Raw genomic sequence first — 21,221 nt, 5'->3', positions numbered from 1 at the left:
TAATACATTACAAAAACCAGGATGTCTAGCCTTTGTGGAAACTCAAGAGATGTCAATCTATTTACAGGAAGGAGAGAGTTAGACAAAGAAAAAAAGTGAAATAACTTTGGAGGGGGTTGAATGGGAGTCTATTTACTGTTGTCCTTTGCACTTGGTCAAGGAGGTAGCAGTTCTTGCTCATTAGTATAATGAGCAGGGTGGAGGAATGTATGTGGGTGAATGTGGATGTATCAATTAGATTTGTGACCCCAGCCAATGATTGGCAGAAAGGGGGAGGAACAAAGCCTTTCAAAGGCATATAATACCCTAGCATTTTGGGATTTGGGGGCCCTCTTCCCTTGTGAGAGGTGTGCCATTTATTAAGATGTTTTAATTAAAAAAAACCATTTTAATCACTCTGGACTAAGCCATTTATGATAATTTTAATAAAATTGAAAATATTAAGAAATAATATTTTCCTTTATAATGCTTTCCAGACTCCTGGGGAAAACCCCTTCAAAAGGTGGGTTATAAGTTAAAGAAACAAAAAGCGTTTTAAAGAAATGGTTGCCTGGTTCCCAGCCTTTTAACAGGAGAACCTCATGGGAAAAGTGGGATATAAATTAGGTTTTGAATAATGGATGGGATTAAGAAAAGCTCAAGAAGCTTATATACATCCATGCTGTTATTCACCCAATGTGACTAGCAGTAACCAAGGCTGAAGCCTCTTCTAGGCAATCATTTAAATGTAGTTCTATAAAACTCTGCCCCTTCTGTGTAACTGTGTCTTCCAAGTTCCCTCAGTCTGTGAACCCTGTGGCCAACCTGACCCGTCTAAACTAAAGTTTGCCCCTGCAGGACTTCTTGCCAGTAGCACCCCCACACACAGCCAGCTCCTCTAAATATCCAGAGAAAGATCAATTGTCATGACACTAATTCTTATTATCAAAGATCATAGCTTCAGAGGCGGAGGAACCACGGAGGTGATCTAGTCCGATCTCCTCATCTCTTAGACGTGAGTGCTGCCCAGAAAGCTCACACCGGTAAAATTGAGCCCAGATTCTCTGATCAGATATATCATTCTCCCCCCCCAGCCTCCCACTGGAGTCAGTCAGCGGTGTAACTAGTGAGGGAAGGAAAGAGTGGTAGTCAATGGGGCGACTAGGTGGCAGGGCGGATAGAGCACGGGCCTGGAGTCAGGAGGGCCTGAGTTCAAATCCGACCTCGGACACTTAATAATGACCTAGCTGTAACCCCACTGCCCTGCAAAAAACCTAAAAAAACAAAAAGAGTGGTATTCCAGTAGCAGGAGGAAATCTTTGGGGTGAGGAGGGAGCGATGGTTGTGGGGAGAATGGCTGCCGCATCCCAGGTGGACTCGCGGGTCAAGACCACCTTGGGGTTGCATCAAGCAAACACGCGGCGGGTGGAAGGCGCGGCAGGACTCTGGGAGGTGAGGTCTGGAGGTGGCATCTTGGTGAAGGGAGTGCCCGACGCACTGCCAGCGCAGTGCGCGCCGCGCGGAGCTGTGAAGAGACACGCGTGCGCGCGTGCTGCGGGCGGGGGTGCCCTTGCGTGCTCCCATCTGTGCGTGTGGTGCACTGACACGCGTGCACGTGTGTGTTCGTGGTCACGCGCGTGTCTGTGGGCAGAGGGCCGGGCCCGGCCCGGGCGCACGCGCGGGACGCGTCTTCGCCCCTGTGCACGGGCGGAGAGGCGCCGCCGTCCCTCCACGGGCCGGCCTCCGGACGGGAGCGCTCCCGGGAGGCCGGCGGCTCCGCGCATGACCGGAAGTGCCCCGCGGGGTCTCCCACCCGGCCCGGCGCGCAGCCGCGGACCCGCGGGGCCCCGCTCCCCGAGTCTCCCGCCGAGACGCCCCCCCCCCCCCCCGGGCTGGGAGGCGGGAGCCGAGCCCGCCCCTCCCCCGGCCGTGGGACCTTGGGCTGGGCACTGGCACCGAGCCCGCGGGCCGCCGCCCGGCCCCTCCGTGGGGATGCCAGAAGGAGGAGGTGAGTCACGGCCCGGGCGCCCGGCCGGAGGGGCCTGTGCCCCGCGAGACCGGGGAAGAGACCCGGGGAAGGAGAAGCGCTTCTCCGGGGGGCCCGCAGCTGCACGGCAGGGGCGGAGGACGGGCTTCCAGGGCAGCCTCCGGCCTTTACTAGCCCTGGCACCCTGGGCCTCGCGCCCAGGGCCATCTCCAGCCCTGACCCGCAGCTGGCCGCCCTGCAGGAAGTGAGGCTGGCACTGAGCAGCGCCCGCCCCACTCGGATCCAGATCATGTGCTGGTCATGGCGCCACCTCCCCGATGCCATGTCCTCAAAAAGAGCAGGGGCGGCTAGGCGGTGCAGTGGACAGAGCACCGGCCCGGAGTCAGGAGGATCTGAGTTCAAATGCGGCCTCAGACGCCTAACAATGACCTAGCTGTGTGGCCTCGGGCAAGCCACTTAACCTCACTGCCTTGAGAAAAAACAAACAAAAAAAATAAAACAAAACAGATCCTGGGGTGTGATAGTCTCTGGGAATGAGTATACGGGCCTAACTTGGGCTTCCTGGTATTGCATTCTTCCCTCTTGACCTTGATGCAGCACAGGAATGCAGAGCCCCTTCTTCCTTGCACGTACCCCTGGTAGGCTTCTAAGTGGACAAAGGACAAGCTATATAGTGATTTGCCAATAACACTTGATATTGTCAGAGTCTTATCATTAGACTGTGTCTAGGGAACAGTGTTGTGAAATTCCCAGTTCCTGTTTTGTTCTCCCAGAATCATATGATCTATGATCATAATAACAGATGAGTATTGGCTAGCCAACAAAATCTGTGACCCTTTTATCTGACCCTGAGACACATGTGATTACTTCTGTTTCATTTGAATTCTCTCTTTTCAGCAAAAATATGAAAACTTCTAGTCTTCTGAATTTAGCACTACAGCACTGGCCTCTTTTCATGACTCCTTTCTCTTCATCTAGCCCTGTATTCTCAGGACTATGCCCATTCTGAAGAAAAGAGACTAGGAGATGAAGGTATGGCAGGTGCACTCTTGTCAACCAGATCCCAGGTATGTTGAAATATGTTTCTCATTTTGGACAGATTTTCTTCTCTGATCTTAGAGATTCTTTGCCTAGCTAAGTTTGACTTAGGAACCTGAACTTGAAACCCTCATTCCTTCCTTCCTTCCAGAAGATTGGACCAATCCTGATGGTGAATTCCATTAGTGTGTATTCCTATTTGCCTACCCATTTTGTTCACACATTTTTATTCCTCACATATTTATTCAGACTTTATGTACAGTAACTTCTCTGAAGAATGTAAGATTTATAATGTAATTTTTGTCTTAAGCTTAAATAGAAGAATCAAGACATACATCAATGAAGCATTTAATAGATGAGATAGCATGGTGTGATTGAAAGGGAATCCTGGTTTGTTTCTCAGCACCTGACACTCCTCTCTCCTCATCTCTAAAAATAGGTGGTTAGACTCCACCTCTGATATCCCTTCCTTTACTATAGATCTTCTGAAGCTAAATGTTTAGATCATCGTGAAAGAGGCCTAGATGTGATTCTCAGAAGACCTGAATTTGAGTGTTGGCTTTACAACACCCTTATCATGTGATCTTAGGCACCTCTTAGGGTTTCCAGTTACTTGTCTACAAAAATGGAGGAATTGGATTACGTGACCTTTAAGGTCTCAACCAAATCTTTTTAAATTACTACAATTTATATTTCCAGTTAATATCATTGTGAGGCTTCATGGAAAAGACAGATCTTGAAATATGCCTTGAGTAGTGGGTAGAATTTTTTTTTTAGTAAGGAGGATGGGAAATGTTTGGGAAATAGCCTGAGCAAAAGTCTTAGAGACAAAAGAAAGGATGCAAAGTCTGAAAAACAGATTATACTTGACTGGAGCAGATGTTTTCTGTTGGAGAATGGATGAGAGGAACACTGCAGAGTCTTTCTGGGGGGGAAATTTGAAATTCCTCTAAAGAATTGTCTCAAATGTCAATAAGAAAGACCAAGTACATGAAGAATATCTTTTTGGGGTTTTTTTGTTTTTAAATTTTTTTTTTTGCACAGCAAATGGGGTTAAGTAGCTTGCCCAAGGCCACACAGCTGATTATTAAATTTCTGAGGCAGAATTTGAACTCAGGTACTCCTGACTCCAGGGCCGGTGTTCTATCCACTGCACCAGCTGGCCGTCCCAGAATGAAGAATATTTTATCCAGATTATGATATGCAGTTACTTTTCATGTCAAAAAACAAAATAATCCACAAATATAACTAACTATGAACATGAATTAGAATTTTAATTATTGGAGAAAAATTTGACCTCATCCCTGAGTCTCGGTGGAATGAGGCCCGTGAAGGGAATATGATTCTGCAAAAAGGGTAAGTAGCAGGCATAGTGAATAGGGAACTGGAACTGGAGTCAGGAAGATCCAAGTTCAAATCCATCTTTAAACACCTACTAGTTATGTGACCCTAGACAAGTAATAAAACCTCTGTCTGTCTGAGTTTTCTCATCTGTAAAGTGAAGATGATAGCACCTTCCTTCCTGGGTTGTTTTGAGGAAAAAATGAAATAGTCAGTAAACATTTATTAATTACTTATTAATTTATCAATTAAATAATTAATGTGCTTACATTAAATGCAAAAAAGAGAGTCCCTACCCTCAAGGAGTTGCAATCTGATGTGGAAAGCAATACCCAAAGGCTAAAAAGTATAGGGAGGGAGAAAGGAAAGGGACCCAGCAAAGAGCTTTAGTGGAAAAGTCATAAGAGTCCCTGAGGAGTACAGCCACTTAGAAATGAGGTATATAAGTCAAACTATCTCTTTTAATGGAAATTTTGGAGTTTACGAGCTCATTTTAAGCAAAGGGACTGGGGTGGCTAGGTGGCGTAGTGGATAGAGCACTGGCCTTAGAGTCAGGAGTACCCGAGTTCAAATCCAGCCTCAGACACTTAATAATTACCTAACCGTGTGGCCTTGGGCAAGCCATTTAACCCCATTGCCTTGAAAAATCTAAAAAAATAAAGAAATAAGCAAAGAGATGAGGATAATGATAAGGGAAGACCAGGGTTGATGGGATCTTACTATAGATTGATCAATAATGAGCTTCCTGGGTATGATGGAATGAGAGTTTGCCCCAAACTGAATACAATACTCCAGGTGTTTGATTAGATAAAACTGTTTATTCTTGCCTCCTTCATTTTAGATATTTTCCCTAATGTAGCTTAAGATAAGCTTAAAAGAAGTCATAGTATATACACTAAATTCTTGAATTATACAAATTTGAATTTTGAAATAATGTTGTTATTATTTAGTTGTTTTCAGTGATGTTAGACTCTGTGTGACCCCATTTGGAGTTTTCTTGACAGAGATACTGGAGTGACTTTCCATTTGCTTCTCCAATTCATTTTACAGATGAGGAAACTGAAGCAAATAAATGACTTGTCCAGGGTCACACAGCTAGTAGGAAGTGTCATGAAGATGAGTCTTCCTGAGTCAAGTGATGTATCCACTGCATCATGTAACTGAATTTGGAAAGAAATCTGCCTTCCAAAAAGCACCTCTGTTAATTTTACTGTTCAGTACAATGCTCTGTCTGCTCCTGTGTCTTAACTCAATGCTTATGGCCTCCCACCCCCCACCTCACCCCACCACCACCAAAAAAACTATAAAAAAACTCACCAGGTGAAGCCAAAGAAAGGACACATCCACACACACACACACACACACACACACACACACACACACACACAAACACACACAGAATTTCTATCTAGTCTCTCTCTTCTCTGTTCTGTGCCCCCCCTCTACACTGCAAGCACAAAACCCCCTTTCTGCTTCTCTTTCTTCCTTTCCAATATCTGCAGGTAAATTCACATTACATGAAAATTTCTTTATCTACAGCTCTATGGAGTGGTCCATTTAATAAAGCAAGAACTATCTGTACTTGATGGAGCCCAAATATGGGAAAGCCAGGATTCTATAACATCAGTACATTGTTCCTAGTTATACAAATCATAGACTATGAGAGCTAGCAAGGTCCTTAGATTTCATCTACTCATAGATGCCAAGTGCTCAGTAAATTCATTTTATAGAGGAGGAAGCTGAGATCCAGGGTGGTTACATGGCTTGCCCAGATCCATACAGATCTCAAGTATTCACAGTGCTTACCTTTTTTTCCACACATGAGAACTCTGAGGATCAGGTTGCTGCATCACTACTGGCAGAGGAAGTGTAAAAACAGGACTCAGGACCCAGTTTGTTATTACAGAGAGAGCCTAGCTGTCATAGGTAGATGTCATCTTCAATAAATGCTTGCCTTGAAACACTCAAGACATCAACATCATCCAGAACTATTTCCATAGCCTAATGGTTTTACCTCATTTAATTCTAGACACCTTAGCCTTTTTCTAGGGTCATATGGAGTGGGGGCCTTTAATGAATAGAAATATTTGGTGTTTCAGGAATCTATGGCATTTAAAGATGTGACTATGAACTTCACTCAGGAGGATTGGGGGCAACAAGACCTAACTCAGAAAGACATGTACAAGGACCTGATGTTGGAAAAGTACAGGAACCTAGTGTTGCTGGGTAAGAACAACTACCTCTTAATACATCTTTGGTTCTCCAGTTCTTAAATCTGAGGTATCATCTGAAGAATGTAATTAATTTTTGGCTTAGAATTCATAGGTCATAAAATCTAAACTTCCTGGGACCTGGGGACAGATTATTTCTATTCTCCATTCCCAGACAAAAGTTAATTGTGATGAATTTGTGATCTGTACTTTACTTTTCTCTATCTTGTCTCTTCTTTCTCCCCCCCCAAATAGCAAACAAAAACAAAACCACATCTTTCCCTTCTAGGTTTAATACCCTAAGATCCCTAAGACCCCTAAGAGGGGTAAAATAGATAATCTTTAGGAACTAAGAATAATTTCCTGACTTGTTTCTTTCTCAAAGCATGTTCCTAAGATCCTTCATATTACATCCTCTTTCATAAGAACAAGGACTACAGCTGAACTTTAAAATGTTTCTTTGTACTAGCCAAAAATATTCAAGTTCTGTCTCTCTTCCTCCATGAGCAGGGCTTCCAGTTTCTAAACCCGAAATGGACTCTGAGATGGAGCGAGAAGACTCGGGGATACCTAGAAAAGAAGTCCCAGGAAGCACCTATTCAGGTGAGTAAGAGAATGAAGGAATAATTGAAAATGAACCGAGCATACATGTTGCATAATTTCCCAAGTTTAGTTGATATATTGTTTGTCTTCTCAGTGGGTGAGAGAGATGGGAGGGAGGGAGAGATCTGGAACTAATTTAAATAGAAAATAATTTGTAAAATAATTAAAAAGAAAGAGCACTGGGTTTGATGTCAAAGGACTTGACTTCTGTCCCCCAGATTCAGCATTGTTTGATGCTGAGTAAGTAACTTAACCACATTGAGCTTCAGTTTCCTAGGATAAAATACTATTAACAATATAGGATTGTTGTAAAGAAAGCATTTTTTTTAATTGTTTAGGTTTTTGCAAGGCAAATGGGGTTAAGTGGCTTGCCCAAGACCACACAGCCAGGTAATTATTAAGTGTCTGAGGTCGGATTTGAACTCAGGTACTCCTGACTCCAGGGCCAGTGCTCTATCCACAGCGCCACCTAGCCACCTCAAGAAAGCATTTTTAAAAAAACTATTATTAATAGCAAAGTTTGCAGAAGAAAGGGTAACACTTTTGAATTGAAGCGACATGAGTTTGTTCTCAAACCCCTCCCACCCCTTCCAAAATATCCCAAAAGATATTTGATATCTTTTCTCTGACACTTCCTTCTATAGTCAGAAGTGACCTTCCATCTGTTAGCATAATAGCATCTCTTTCTAGCTTCTCACAGGTTTTACTCTTATATTGACTCACTTTTTTATACAGTATTTTTTTGGTTTCTCTCTTTAGCATCCTTGATTTTACCTTATCTATCAAAAAGATCTTTGCCTAAATCCTTTGCTCCTTCTAGCTCTTGCCTGTTGATATGCTTCATCCTCCTATCTGCATGGGCTGGAGTTCTTTTCTGTTTCCTTGCTCCCTATTCCGTTCATACTCTCCTGAACTGCTTTTCTGCCCTGCTCCTGGTAGAAGAAATGAGATCTGAATGTTTATAGTTTCTCAATCACTGTTCCTCTTGACCTTTTTACTAAAGTTGAAGCTGCCTGCCTCCACATCTTGAACTCAAGCCCTCCTTGGCTTGTTTAACATATATTGTATTCATTCTTTTTATAGCTATGTCCTCTCCTTTCTGTTTCCTATACTTGCTTCTTATTCCTTTTGCTTTTTAACTATGGAAGTAATTTAAGACTGACTACTCTTCTTTATCTCTTTCTAAATTCACTCCTTCAGAGAGCTTGTTCATTCTTTGATTTTCTTTTTTAACTTATTTAAGGCAATGGGGTTAAGTGATTTGTCCAAGGCCACAAAGCTAGGTAATTATTAAGTGTCTGAGGCCTGATTTGAATTCAGGTACTCCTGACTCCAGGGCCGGTGCTCTATCCACTGCACCACCTAACTGCCCCAAGCTTGTTCATTCTTAATTCAATTAACTTCCACCTAAGTATCTAGTCTTGCAAAGCACCATGTTTGGTGCTGAGAATACAAAGAAAAAAAAGAACCCTTGCCTTGGAAGAACTTACATTTGTGTCTGCAGATACAAAATAATTAACAGAAGGGGCAGTTCTAAAAACTTAAGTGATATGGGTGGGAATTGAGATCAAGGAAAGATGGCATCTGAGCTAAGCCCCAAAGCAAAACAAAGAGTTCCAAGGAGCAGAGGTAAGAAGGAAGTACTATCTGGGCATGGGAGATGAATATGGTCAAGTTAGAAATGTGAAATGGAGTGTTTGGTTAGTTTGGAATAAATTGAGGGGAGAGTAATTTGAGATGGATCTGGAAAGGTAGGACTGGAGGCAGATTATGACAAACTTTCAATGTCCAACAGGAGTTTTATTCTATTCTTCAGAAACTGAAGCAGGGGAAGGACATGGTCAGGCCTTTACAAAGATTTGTTTTGACAACTTTGTAGAAGATGGATTAGAGAGGGCAGAGTCTGGAAACAAAAGGCCATTATAATAGTCTAAGTGGCAGGTGATGAGAACCTTGACTAGAAGAGTTGCCATGTCATCAGAGAAAAGAGAAAAAAATCAAGAGTGCTAGTACAACTTGAATTGGCAAATTTTGGCATCTACTTAGATATGAAAAGTAACAGAATGAAGAGTCAAGGCTGATTCCTAGGTTTTTAACCTGAATCACTGAAGAATGTTTAAACAGTCAGTTTAAACAGAGAAGTTAGGGAGGAGAGAGTGAGTTTCAGTTTGAATGTTGATTTGAGAGGCAACATTGTATCTCCTACATGTTTCCTTTCCTTTCTCATTTCTGTCTCTTACAATCTCTAGATTCCTTCAAGGCTTTAGTTTAAGTACCGTACCACCTCTTCCCCAGGACCTTTGCTCATACCTCTAGTTGTTAATGCTGTTCCCTAACTGAAGTTTCCTTGTGTTAATTTTGTCCATGCTTTATATTTGCTTATCAATATGTATTTTGGGGGCAGAGAAATGGTGCAGTGGATAGAGCACTAGCCCTGGAGTCAGAAGGACCCGAGTTCAAATTCTGTCTCAGACACTTAATAATTGCCTAGTCACTTAACCTCATTGCTTGGCAAAAACAACCAAAACAAAACAAACCAAAAAACCAAATATGTATGTTGTATCCTGTCAATAGAATTTAAACTTCTGGGAGGCAGAGATTAATTTTGTTTTTTGCATCCTTAGTGTCTAACATACTGCTTTGCATATAGTGGGTGCTTAATAAATACGTGCTGAATTAAAATATATATTAGATATGTATGTATGTATACACACACACACACACACACACATATCTTACATAATTGTAGGGGTATGATATTCAACATTACCAGTACCATAGTCTACTCTTTCCCAAGAGACATTTGAGTTTTGTTTGTTTCTTTCAGCCTGGGAGACCATATCTAAGTCCAAAGAATCACCTCCAAATCCAGACTTTTTTAAAGATAACTCAACAGCACCTGAAGAAGCAATAATGGAAACACTACCTAGAATTGGTCCAGAGGACCCCACGTTTCAAGAGACCTGGGAATGTGATAGTATTCTAGAGAGGCAGCAGGAAAACCAAGAGAGAGATTTAAGGCAAGTAAAAATCACTCACAAGAAGTCTTCCCCTGGAGAAAAATGTCATGAAGGCAGTGAACTTGGGAGGAACTTTGGCCTCAGGTCAGTCCTTATTACACATCAGAGAGTTTCTGGAGGAAAAAACTTCCTTAAGTATAATACACATAGAAAAAATTCAGACCTACTTAAACATCATAAGATACATGCTGGAGAAAAACCTTACACTTGTAATGATTGTGGAAAAGGCTTCAGTTACTGCTCATCCCTTTCTCAACATCAGAAAAGTCATACTGGAGAGAAGCCCTATGAATGTAATGAATGTGGGAAAGCCTTCAGCCAGAGCTCATCCCTTGTTCAGCATCAGAGAATTCATACTGGAGAGAAGCCCTATAAATGTAATGAATGTGGAAAAGCTTTCAGTCAGAATGCAAACCTTACCAAACATCAGAGAACTCATACTGGAGAGAAACCCTATAAATGCAATGAATGTGAAAGAGCCTTTGGTGACTGCTCAGCTCTTATTCAACATCAGAGAATTCATACTGGAGAGAAACCCTATGAATGTAATGAATGTGGAAAAGCCTTCCGCCACAGTGCAAATCTTACAAACCATCAAAGAACACATACTGGAGAAAAACCCTATACATGTATTCAGTGTGGAAAATCCTTTGGTTATTGTGCAGCCTTTATTCAGCATCAGAGAATACATACTGGAGAGAAACCCTATAAATGTAATGAATGTGGGAAAGCTTTCAGTCAGAGTGCAAATCTCACAAACCATCAGAGAATTCATACTGGAGAGAAACCCTATAAATGTAATGAATGTGGGAAAGACTTCAGCCAGAGTACAAACCTCATAATCCATCAGAAAATTCATACTGGAGAGAAACCTTATGAATGTAATGAATGTGGGAAAGCCTTTAGTGATAGTTCAGCCCTTATTAGACATCATGTCATTCATACTGGAGAGAAACCCTATGAATGTAATGAATGTGGGAAAGCTTTCAATCAGAGCTCATCACTTACACAACATCAGAGAACTCATACTGGAGAGAAACCTTATAAATGTAAGGAGTGTGGAAAAGCTTTCAGGTGTAGTTCAGCCTTCATCAGACATCAGAGACTCCATACTGGAGAGTAAATACAGGACTATAATGAAAGCAGGGAATTTCTCAGTCACCTTTTTTTCCTTTTTTTTTTAACCATCAGTTGTTAGAAAGAAAGACTTCATAGGGGATTGCAAATGACTTGAGATCAGGCTGCCATTGCAGAATTTTTCCACAGCAGCCTTTAATAAATGTTCATTAATTTAATAAGTGCTTATTGATTCACTCACTGATTGAGATGATTAATGTAAGTCTTCCAAATTTTAAGAAGTTAACCTTTCTTAGAAAATTCTAATTGATTTGACAACCTAGTGATGATGGAAACGAAATGGAACTATATTTTTGCCCTTGAAAGATTATTTCCTTTAGGCAGAACAGCACAAAGTGCAGGCCTCATCCTGGGAGTATAAGAACTTCCTGTAGGTCTGTTTCAAAAGGAAAGGAACAATATTTTTTTCTTTTTTTTTAATCTCTGATGACAGTGTAATTAGCTGTTGAGAGCAGTTAAGTGGGAAAGAGATCCTAAGACTTCTAATTAAATGTTAGTGACACATGTAGTCTTGATTTTTCCTTTCATAATGAAAGAGTAAGAACCAGGTTTAACCACCAGCCCATTGGAATGGGTTGACTATTTGTTTATTTGGTACTCATTATTGATTCCCTTTAGTTATTTTGGGACTTTTATTAGTTTTATACTTCTATAAACCTGTACTTAAAAATTTGCACAAAATTCAGCTTAATTCAGCAATTCCGTTCAGATAATTCACTCTGACTTATTTGCTTAACATGTGTGAGCTAGGTAAGCGTTTTTTTTTTTTTTTTTTGCAAGGCAAATGGGGTTAAATAGCTTGCCCAAGGCCACACAGTTAGTCTGAGACTGGATTTGAACCCAGGTACTCCTGACTCCAGGGCCGGTGCTTTATCCACTGCGCCACCTAGCCACCCCTGGGTAAGCATTTTTGATATTGCCATGCTGTCATACAAAATGGTCATCATTTTTTGCATCTTTTTGCATCTAATAGCAGAACTAATGGTACTAATCTCCTTTTTCCTATTGTATCAAATTACTCTGACTTTGCTAAAAAGGAAGGAGGATCCAAGATCCAAGCCTTAGTCTACAAAGCTAATCAAATCTCAAAAAAACACAATTTCAGTATCTTAAGGAAAAACTATCTTGACTTGCATGAGAGGTAAGAGATAGGAATAGTAGAGAGGGCATATTGTTTCTGCAACACATACTTTTGGAGAAAATTCAACATAAATGTAAGACTATACAAGCATATTAGTTCATGTGAACTAATATACATTTTTTTATGAGCCTTGTCCCATAGATGATTTCTATCCTAAAAACTAGTTAGGGGTACTTAAGTTGACCAGACTGAGAGGAGACTGATTTGTTGGCTTTCTGAATTTGTATTTTGTTGGAGTTGGATCCTGGTTAGGCATACCCTTAGAGCTTCATTGTCTTCAGTCATCTTTGATTTCCTCAACTCTAGCTTATGGCAAGCTTCCAGAAGAAGGAGTAACCTTATGCCACTCCCATACTGGGCATACTTTCCTGCATTTTCAAAGTTTTCCCAGAAGGGTGCTCTTTCATTTCAAAGATCTGTCCTTGGCTCTGTTCATTTCAATATACTCATCAGTGACTTGAATGAAAGTATCGATTTGTTAATTCAATAAGCATTTAATAAGTGCCTACATATGCTAGGAACTAAAATAAATAATGAGGTTAGGGAAAGAAAAATTAAACTATTCCCTTCAAGTTTACATTATTCATGTTCAACTGATAGTCTATTAGAATGGAAACTTCTTAGGGGAAGGGACTCACCCATACAGGGTGTCTCAGAACAGTTTAAACTGTTAAAACTTAATCTGCACTAAAACTTTTGGGATACTGTATAGTGTAAAGAGAGCACAGTGTAGTACATAGTATGAGTTTTTGGAAGCTTTTTAATTTAGAACTTGGGTCATAATCATTACATTCTGAGGCAGTTTTAAAAATTGGATGAAATTCACATTTAGGCTGCAACAGTACTATTCCTTATAGCTGACATTTCTGTAGCACTTTTAAGATTTGCACAGTGCTTTACAAATGTAAGTATTCCATTAGAATCATGGGCTCCAGATCTAGGATACATCATGTGTCTTTACTCATCATCAGTGGGACTTCACTCTTTTCTCAATTCTGTATTACTTCCCTCTTCTAGAATGTAAACTCCTTGAGAGTGGGGGCTAACTCTTATATCTGTAATTCAGCAGTTGCACTGCTCCTGGCTCATAATAAGGGCTTAATAAATATTTTTCATTCATTCCAGTGTACTTGACCCATAGGCCCTATCTGGGTATTGTGTTCCAAGCTGGGGTCTTCTTTTAAGCAAAAGCATTGACAGATTTAGAGTGCTTCCTGAAGAGAGTGACAGGAAAAGACTGGAGTGTATGCATAAGAGGACTTACTGAAAACCAGGTTTTTATTTTTTTAACTTTTTTTTTTATTTTGGAACTGGGATACCCTAGGCTCTGCATTCTTCAACTCTATCTCAAGGACTTCTGGATTATAATTGCTAGAGCTTAAAAAAATTTATAGCTCATTTAGTCCAAACCTCTAATTTCAACATGTGGAAATTTGGGCTCAGAAAGTGATTTCCACAAAGGTCATACAGAGTAAAATAGTTGAAGCTAAGATTTGAAATGCTTTTTTTCCCCTTTTATTAAAGATTTTATTTAAGTTTTACAATTTTCCCCCAATCCTACTTCCCTCTCCTCCCCCAGTCTTTACTTTGTTTCTGTGTTGTACATTGATCCAAATTGAGTGTGATGAGAGAGAAATCATATCCTTAAGGAAGAAACAAAAAGTATAAGAGATAACAAGATCAGACAATAAGATATCTGGTTTTTTTCTAAATTAAAGGGAATAGTGCTTGAACTTTGTTCAAACTCCATGGCTCTTTATCTGGATGCAGATGGTATTCTCCATTTCAGACAGCCCCAAATTGTCCCTGATGGTTACACTGAATCTTCAAAGATTATATTTTGAGCTATGTTACCTCTAACTTCTTAAAGTTCTGTTAAAATAGACATTGTGCACCTGAAATGGGCAGCTAAGTGCAATGGATAGAGCACTGGACTTGGAATCAAGAGGTTGGGAGTTCAAATACAGCTTCTAATACTTCCTAGCTGTGACTTGGGGCCAATTAACTTAACCTTGATTGCCTTGAAACCAAAGCCATTTCCAGCCATCCTGATTCATACCTGGCTACTGAACCCAGATGACTTTGAAGGAGAAAGTGAGGCTGGTGACTTAGCACAGCAACCCCTCACTCAAATCCATTTCACATGCTTTGTCATGACATCACCTCCCTGATGTCTTCGAAAATGAAGGACAAATATTATTGTACTCCTGAATCACCTTAGATCAGTATTTCAGAGAGATACTCTGTCTCTATGTCCTATTTCATTCTGTTTCTTCCTATAGGATGCCTGATTTACTCCTCATAATATTGCTACTGAACAGAGTAGGAACTTCATTACATTTACATGGATTGCAGGACTTTACAGAGATTACCATGGGTTTTAGGTCAGTTTTATTCAACTCAGTTACAAAAGATCAGTCCTAAAACATAATTCAACAACCTTATAGCATATGCACCAAAACTGACCTGTAATATTGCTATGAGCAACTTTTTTTTTTTTTTTTAGTTTTTGCAAGGCAAATGGGGTTAAGTGGCTTGCCCAAGGCCACACAGCTAGGTAATTATTAACTGTCTGAGGCTGGATTTGAACCCAGGTACTCCTGACTCCAGGGCTGGTGCTTTATCCACTGTGCCACCTAGCCGCCCCCTATGAGCAACTCAAGGCAAAATAAAGGCAAGATTTCAGAGGAAGCAAAACTTGTGTCTGTCCCTGTCCCACCTCCCTTTTTAACATCTTAGATGACAAACAGGTGAAGAATATTCAATATTCTGGCCCGAAATTTTATACTTGCTATTTTTCATGGTTATTGTTTACTCACAGACAGACCAAAGCATCCTCTACTTTTTTCATTATTGCCAATTCCTCTTCTCTGACCTGGATTCTCTTCTGTCCAGAAAAGACTTTGAGCAAGAAAGTGTTCATTTTTTCCCCTTGTTCTTTTACCAGTGTCTGAGAATAGCACCCAAACTTTTTCCAATGCATTTTTAAAAAGGATTTCTTGTTACTATACTTATGTACTGAGGATGCACAATAATAAAAGGGATATTTACAGGAATTTTATTAACAAACACTATTTTTATATGTCATCTCCAGGAACCTAGGTAATACTCCTCTATTTTTCCTTTCTAGTATGACATTCTTCTAGGTATTTTGTTCATTTTCTGTTTCTCTTTTCTCTTTATATTGACCAAGAAAAACTGACTTTAGACTCTGCCATGTAACTGTGTGATGTTGGGCACCTCTCTGGCCCTCATGTGATTTTTTGTAAAGTTACAAAGTTGCAATAGATAATCTTTGAAGTTCCTTCTGGCTCTAAAGTGTGTAATCCTACAATTTTGCTAGGTCAAAGTATTGCTTAGGTTTCAGCCTCCTAAAATCTAACTCTCAGGTCTGTGTGTGGGAACCTAGTGCCTAGGATTGGCATTTCTCTCATTTAGTTTCCTATATGAAACTCACGTCTCTTCCTGACTTCCTGACTTCCTCCCTGTCTAGAAACTTGGGAGAAATTTTTCCTTTACTCTTCCTTGAGTCCCAAAGATAAAACTAACCTCTCTTCCCAGGGCTAGAGAGGTGGTGGGAGGGTGGAGGAGTGATGTTGAGAGCCTTGCTCCATCTCCTTATCCCCAGAATAAAGGGCTGTTTGGGAGGGAGCAAGATGGGTTATCTTTCCCACTAGGTACATATTTCCTTACCAGCCAAAGACATAGTTCTTTCTTAAATTGAAGTTTTAGTCGCCCTTTATACTGACATGTACATTTGTCCTAGACCTTTTCTCCTCCCTCCTTCACTCCAGTGAAGTAACATGCTAGAATATCTCTAAGTAATTGTGGGCTCACATTCCTCACAGTTATGAGGAACAAGTGTAAAAGCAGAAAAGTCAAATGTTCTTCTTTTGAAAGAAGTATTAAAGCCATCTATTACTCATCAAATATTTGTAATCTAGGGGAGTAATGGATTCAAGATACTTTTCATGATGAATAGTTAGGAAACTTCAACCATAAAAATGGATAGAGTAGTCTGTAAGCCAAATTGCTGTAGAATAGGGTTTTTCAATCATAACTGACTCTTCTTAAACTGTTGGTTGGGTTTTTTTGGGGGGGAGGGGGATCTTTTGTCAAGGGTACTAGGGTTTTTCATTTCCTTCTCCAGACTATTTTGCAGATTGGAAATCAGAGGTAAACAGGGTTAAGTGATTTGCTCAAGTCACACAGCTGGTTGAGGCCAAATTTTAATTTAGGAAGATGAGTCTTTTCTGACTCCAAACTGGGCACTTTATCCATGGCTCAAATACTACCTGTTTGACTGTGATTAAGATCAGATCTCCACTCTCCCAAGGAAGGAGAGTTATCTCACCAAGGAAAATCTCTCAGCAATTCTCTAGATTTGTAGTCATTGAGAATTTAGGGATTTGGTGAGAGGTAGCTTACCCACTCACTAATGACTAAGAGGAGATTGGTCTGCATTTCAAAAGTCTGCACTTACCTCTCCTTCCTGCCTGTCAAATTGTTTCACTAAAATGTCTGCCCCCTGTGCAGGATCCTTGATCTTACAACTACTCACTAGTCATACTACCCCCCTTCATGCTCAGTGTCACTTAGGAAAACTGTCTAGGCTTTCAAAAAAAAAAGAAGGAAAAGAATGAATTCTGTAAAGTGTAGGCCAATGAGTTAATGCATCAATTCCCAACACAATTCTAGTACCATTATTAAAGGGGATAGTTAGTGAAATCTTTTAAAAGGAAGTTGTGTTACTAGAAACCCAGGACAGTTTCATCAAGAGCAGATTATGTTGTTAGTAATTTTATTTATTTATTTTTGGGGGGTCAGGGTCTCTAAACTTGTAGATCAAAAGAATACTGTAGATATAGTTTACCTAGATTTAAGTAAAACATTTGATAAATTATCCTGCTATTTTTAATGGAAATGATCTGGACTAGAGAATAGCACGATTAGGTTGATTTGAAACTAGTTAAATACCAGCCCCTGAAAATAGTCATTAATGGTTTGATGTCATCTTAGAAGGGCACCTCAAGCAGAATACCTCAGGGAATGTACTTAGTATTTTTTTTAATCAGTGACTGGAGAAAACAGACCAGATTACATGTTTAACACATTTGCAGATGACACAAAGCTGGAAAGGACAGTTAATATACTGAATGCCATGCAGAGTCCAAAAATAGTTTGACAGGCTAGAATATTAGGCTAAATCTAATAAAGTAAAATTTACTGTGGCTGAATATAAAATTTATATGTACTCCAAAAAAATAAATCAACTTTACACATAGAAGAAGCATGACTAGACAGGTCTAATACATTGATGCATGGATCTTGACAAAAACCCTGCAGCGGCACACTTGGTACCTCCAGGCCTTTTTCTATCCTCTTTGAAATTGAACTCTCTTATATTTGTTGCTTTCCCAAATTAGAGTGTGAGCTTCTTGAGAACAAGGACTGTGCTGTTTCTATTTATTCCCCCAGTACTTAATATAGTGCTTGACACATAGGACTTAATAAATGCTTGTTCATTAATTCAAGTGAGGACCAACTGAACCCATGTCAGATATGTTATAGAGTAGATTCTTCTTTAGGTACAAGTTGTACTAGATCAAGTCTAAGGTCTTTTCCAGCTGTCTGAGACTCAGTGATTCAATAAATATGAAAAGCTTTTTTGACTACCAAAATAGGAAGTCATATATTAAGACATTGTCTGAAATGTGAAAGTATTATCTATGTCAATGGAGGGAATACTTACACTGATGAAATCATCAGTCTTTGAAGTAAACAGCTAAGTGGCATAGGAAATAGAGCTCTAAGTCCAGAATTAGGAGGACCTGAGTTTTAAATTGAGTAACACTAGCGGTATGACCCTAGGGAAAACACAACCTCTATCAGCCTCAGTGCCTCCAGAATATACATGAATCCATGAAAGACTATGAGCCGATCAAGTAAGAAAGTGTATTAAAGAGAAAGGAGAAGGCAGACCAGGAAAGAGCCTTAGGGTATTCCTGAATTAGTGACTGTGACAAAGAAGTTGAAGCAAAGAAGACTGTGTGGGGAGTGGAAGGGGAGAAAAGAAGTTTCTATGAATATAAAGATTTTCACACTTGAAAAGACTCTCCGTGGGATGACCTCTTTGTTGGAGTTGGTATGGAGTATAGGAATTATTTCCTCCATTTGAGAGATGACAAAAGCTCTGAGATATTAAGTGACTTGTCCACAATCACATAGATATCAAGGTCTGAACCCAGAATTGAACTCTCTTCCCCAAAAGCAGAGAAGCCAATAGTATCTTTACTTTAACAGTAATTCTGTCCTTCAAAAGAGAGAGAAACCAGCTAAGATAAATTCTATTATGGGTCTAACTCTCACTAAGAGAACTGGTTGATGAATGGCAATAATGAAAATCTTAAGGGAGGATGAAGAAAAACTATATATACTGTACTGTTTTAGGTATGTCTTACTGAAACAAATTTTATTCATTGTAACACTATTCTAAATCCAAGCAAATCTAGATTACAGAAAAAATATCCATATTGACATAGTTTCTCCATGTTTTTTTAACATTTCTCTACCCCCCAAGGCAAATGGAGGTAAAGAAATGGGATGTTAGTAGCATTAATAGGAACATTGCACAAAAAAAAATATTTTTTTAGAATGCCATTTGGGCTTAACATTCCAGAACAATATTTACCAGCAATAGTCATTTAATCTTCAGTTAGGAGCCAAAGATAAGCAGAGTCTTGACTCTTCCCTTCTTGAAAAAGATCTAGAGAATGCACCAATTGGATTCTCATAGGGAAAGCTAAGAAGGAATCACAGTGAGTCATCTTTTTCCATCCTATGGGAGTTCTGTGGTCTCTGGAGAAGGAGCCTGGTCATCCAGTGCCAAGTCACAGATTCAGGATGGAGGGGAATGTACTAAGCATGGAACAGATTCCAGGAATCAAATAATAGCTGTGTGACTGTTATTCCACATCATCCCAAACCAAAGAGTAACCAGCAATTCAGTAACTCTGAATATGGAGAGCCTCCCCACAAACCAATAGTAGCTAAATCTAGTGGCAGTTTACTGAAATTTCCAAATAGAAACATGCTGATAAACCAAAACCTGGATCTGAAATTTGTCTGTCCCAGTACTTTGGCAGCACTGAAATTTTTTAGGACCCTAGTCAGAGCTGTGAAAGCTGCAGAAGGATGAAAGAGGATAGAAACTTAGATCAGATATCCCCATTTCCCAGAAGTGTGCAGAGTCCAGCACTACCATAAAGTTCAAAGTTAAGAAATAGCAGAAGGAGCAGACAAAAGAACCAAACCTTAAGGAACTATCACAGTACTGGGGAAGTTCAAGATACAAACAGAAAATAACAAAACCAACAAAAAAACTACAAGCAAAGCTTCAAAGATAAATTCAGTAAGAATTTCTAGAAGAATTTAAAACAGAGTTTTACAATACGACTAATATGGAAATATGTTAAACATGATTGTACATGTACAACCTGTATCAGGTTGCTTCAATTTTTAGCATTCATTTTTTTTAGGGTTTTTTTTTTTTGCAAGGCAAATGGGGTTAAGTGGCTTGCCCAAGGCCACACAGCTAGGTAATTATTAAGTGTCTGAGATAAGATTTGAACCCAGGTACTCCTGATTCCAGGGCCCGTGCTTTATCCACTGCACCACCTTAGCCGCACCTAGCATTCATTTTATAAGATTTTGAGTTCCAATTTTTTTCTCTGCTCTTCCTCCCTTTCTCTCTTTTGAAAAGTAGCAGACAGTTTGATACAGGTTATATATGTGCCATCATGTAAAACATTTCCATATTAGTAACAGTTGTGAAAAAAGAAACAGATCAAAAAGGGGAAAAAAAACACAAGAAAAAATAAAGTATCCTTTGATTTGCATTCAGATTCCATCAGTTCTTTATCTTTGTGTGGATACCATTTTCCTTCATGAGTGTTTTGTACTTATCTTGGATCATTGTGTTGCTGAAAAGGGCTTAGTTTTTAATAGTGATCATCACACAATGTTGCTGATACTAGGTACAGTATTTTCTTGGTTTTCCTTTGCATCAGTTTGTATAAATCTTTCTGAAAATATGCCTGTCCATCATTTCTTATTACACAATAGTATGCAATTACATTCGTATACCACAACTTATTCAGCCCTTTTCCAGTTGATGAGTATCCTTTCCAATATTTTGCCACCATGAAAAAGGCTGCTATAAATATTTTTGTATATTTAGGTCCTTTTCTCTTTTTCATGATCTCTTTGGGATACAGACCTAGTAGTGGTATTGCTAAACCAAAAGGGATGCACAGTTTGATTGCCCTTTGGGCATAGTTCCAAATTGTTCTTTTTTTTTAAGGTTTTTGCTAGGCAATGGGGTTAAATGGCTTGCCCAAGGTCACACAGCTAGGTAATTATTAAGTGTCTGAGGCCAGATTTGAACTACGACACCTAGCCACCCCTCTGTTTTCAAGAATGGTCAGAGCAGTTCCTCAGTTATAGCACATTAATGTTCTAATTTTCCCACATTCTCTCCAAAATTTATCATTTTCCTTTTTTTGTCCTATTGGCCAATCTGATATGTGTGAGGTGGCACCTCAGAGTTGTTTTCTCTAATCAAAAGTGATTTAGAACTCTTCTTTATATTCCTATAAATAGTTTAAAAAAAATTTAAAAACCAAATGGAAGCAGGAGAAGAAAAAAACAGAAAGAATTTAAAGAGTAGCAAAAAATGGTAAATATGAGTAAGAAATCATGAAGGA

At 39.7% G+C, this 21,221-nt stretch overlaps 1 protein-coding gene across 3 annotated transcripts; it reads left to right on the top strand.

The window, feature by feature from the left end:
- Positions 1–1,737: 1,737 nt before the first annotated feature.
- On the top strand, positions 1,738–13,580 carry LOC141505581 (uncharacterized). 3 transcript variants are annotated; one of them, XM_074211516.1, is made up of 5 exons: positions 1,738–1,987; positions 2,945–3,033; positions 6,445–6,571; positions 7,066–7,158; positions 9,986–13,580. In XM_074211516.1, exons 1-5 carry the CDS (start codon positions 1,762–1,764, stop codon positions 11,299–11,301), a joined length of 1,851 nt encoding a protein of 616 aa, XP_074067617.1. In that variant the 5' UTR covers positions 1,738–1,761; the 3' UTR covers positions 11,302–13,580. The 3 variants fall into 3 exon arrangements, with proteins under 3 accessions (XP_074067617.1, XP_074067618.1, XP_074067619.1); XM_074211517.1 differs by lacking the exon at positions 1,738–1,987 and adding an exon at positions 5,396–5,501 and having other exon boundaries at positions 2,279–3,033; XM_074211518.1 differs by lacking the exon at positions 1,738–1,987 and adding an exon at positions 5,396–5,480 and having other exon boundaries at positions 2,280–3,033.
- The last annotated feature ends 7,641 nt before the right edge of the window (positions 13,581–21,221 follow it).

The sequence above is a fragment of the Macrotis lagotis genome, chromosome 1 (assembly GCF_037893015.1).
Source record: "Macrotis lagotis isolate mMagLag1 chromosome 1, bilby.v1.9.chrom.fasta, whole genome shotgun sequence".
NCBI classification, from domain to species: domain Eukaryota; kingdom Metazoa; phylum Chordata; class Mammalia; order Peramelemorphia; family Peramelidae; genus Macrotis; species Macrotis lagotis.
This window is presented reverse-complemented; position numbering and strand designations above follow the sequence as displayed.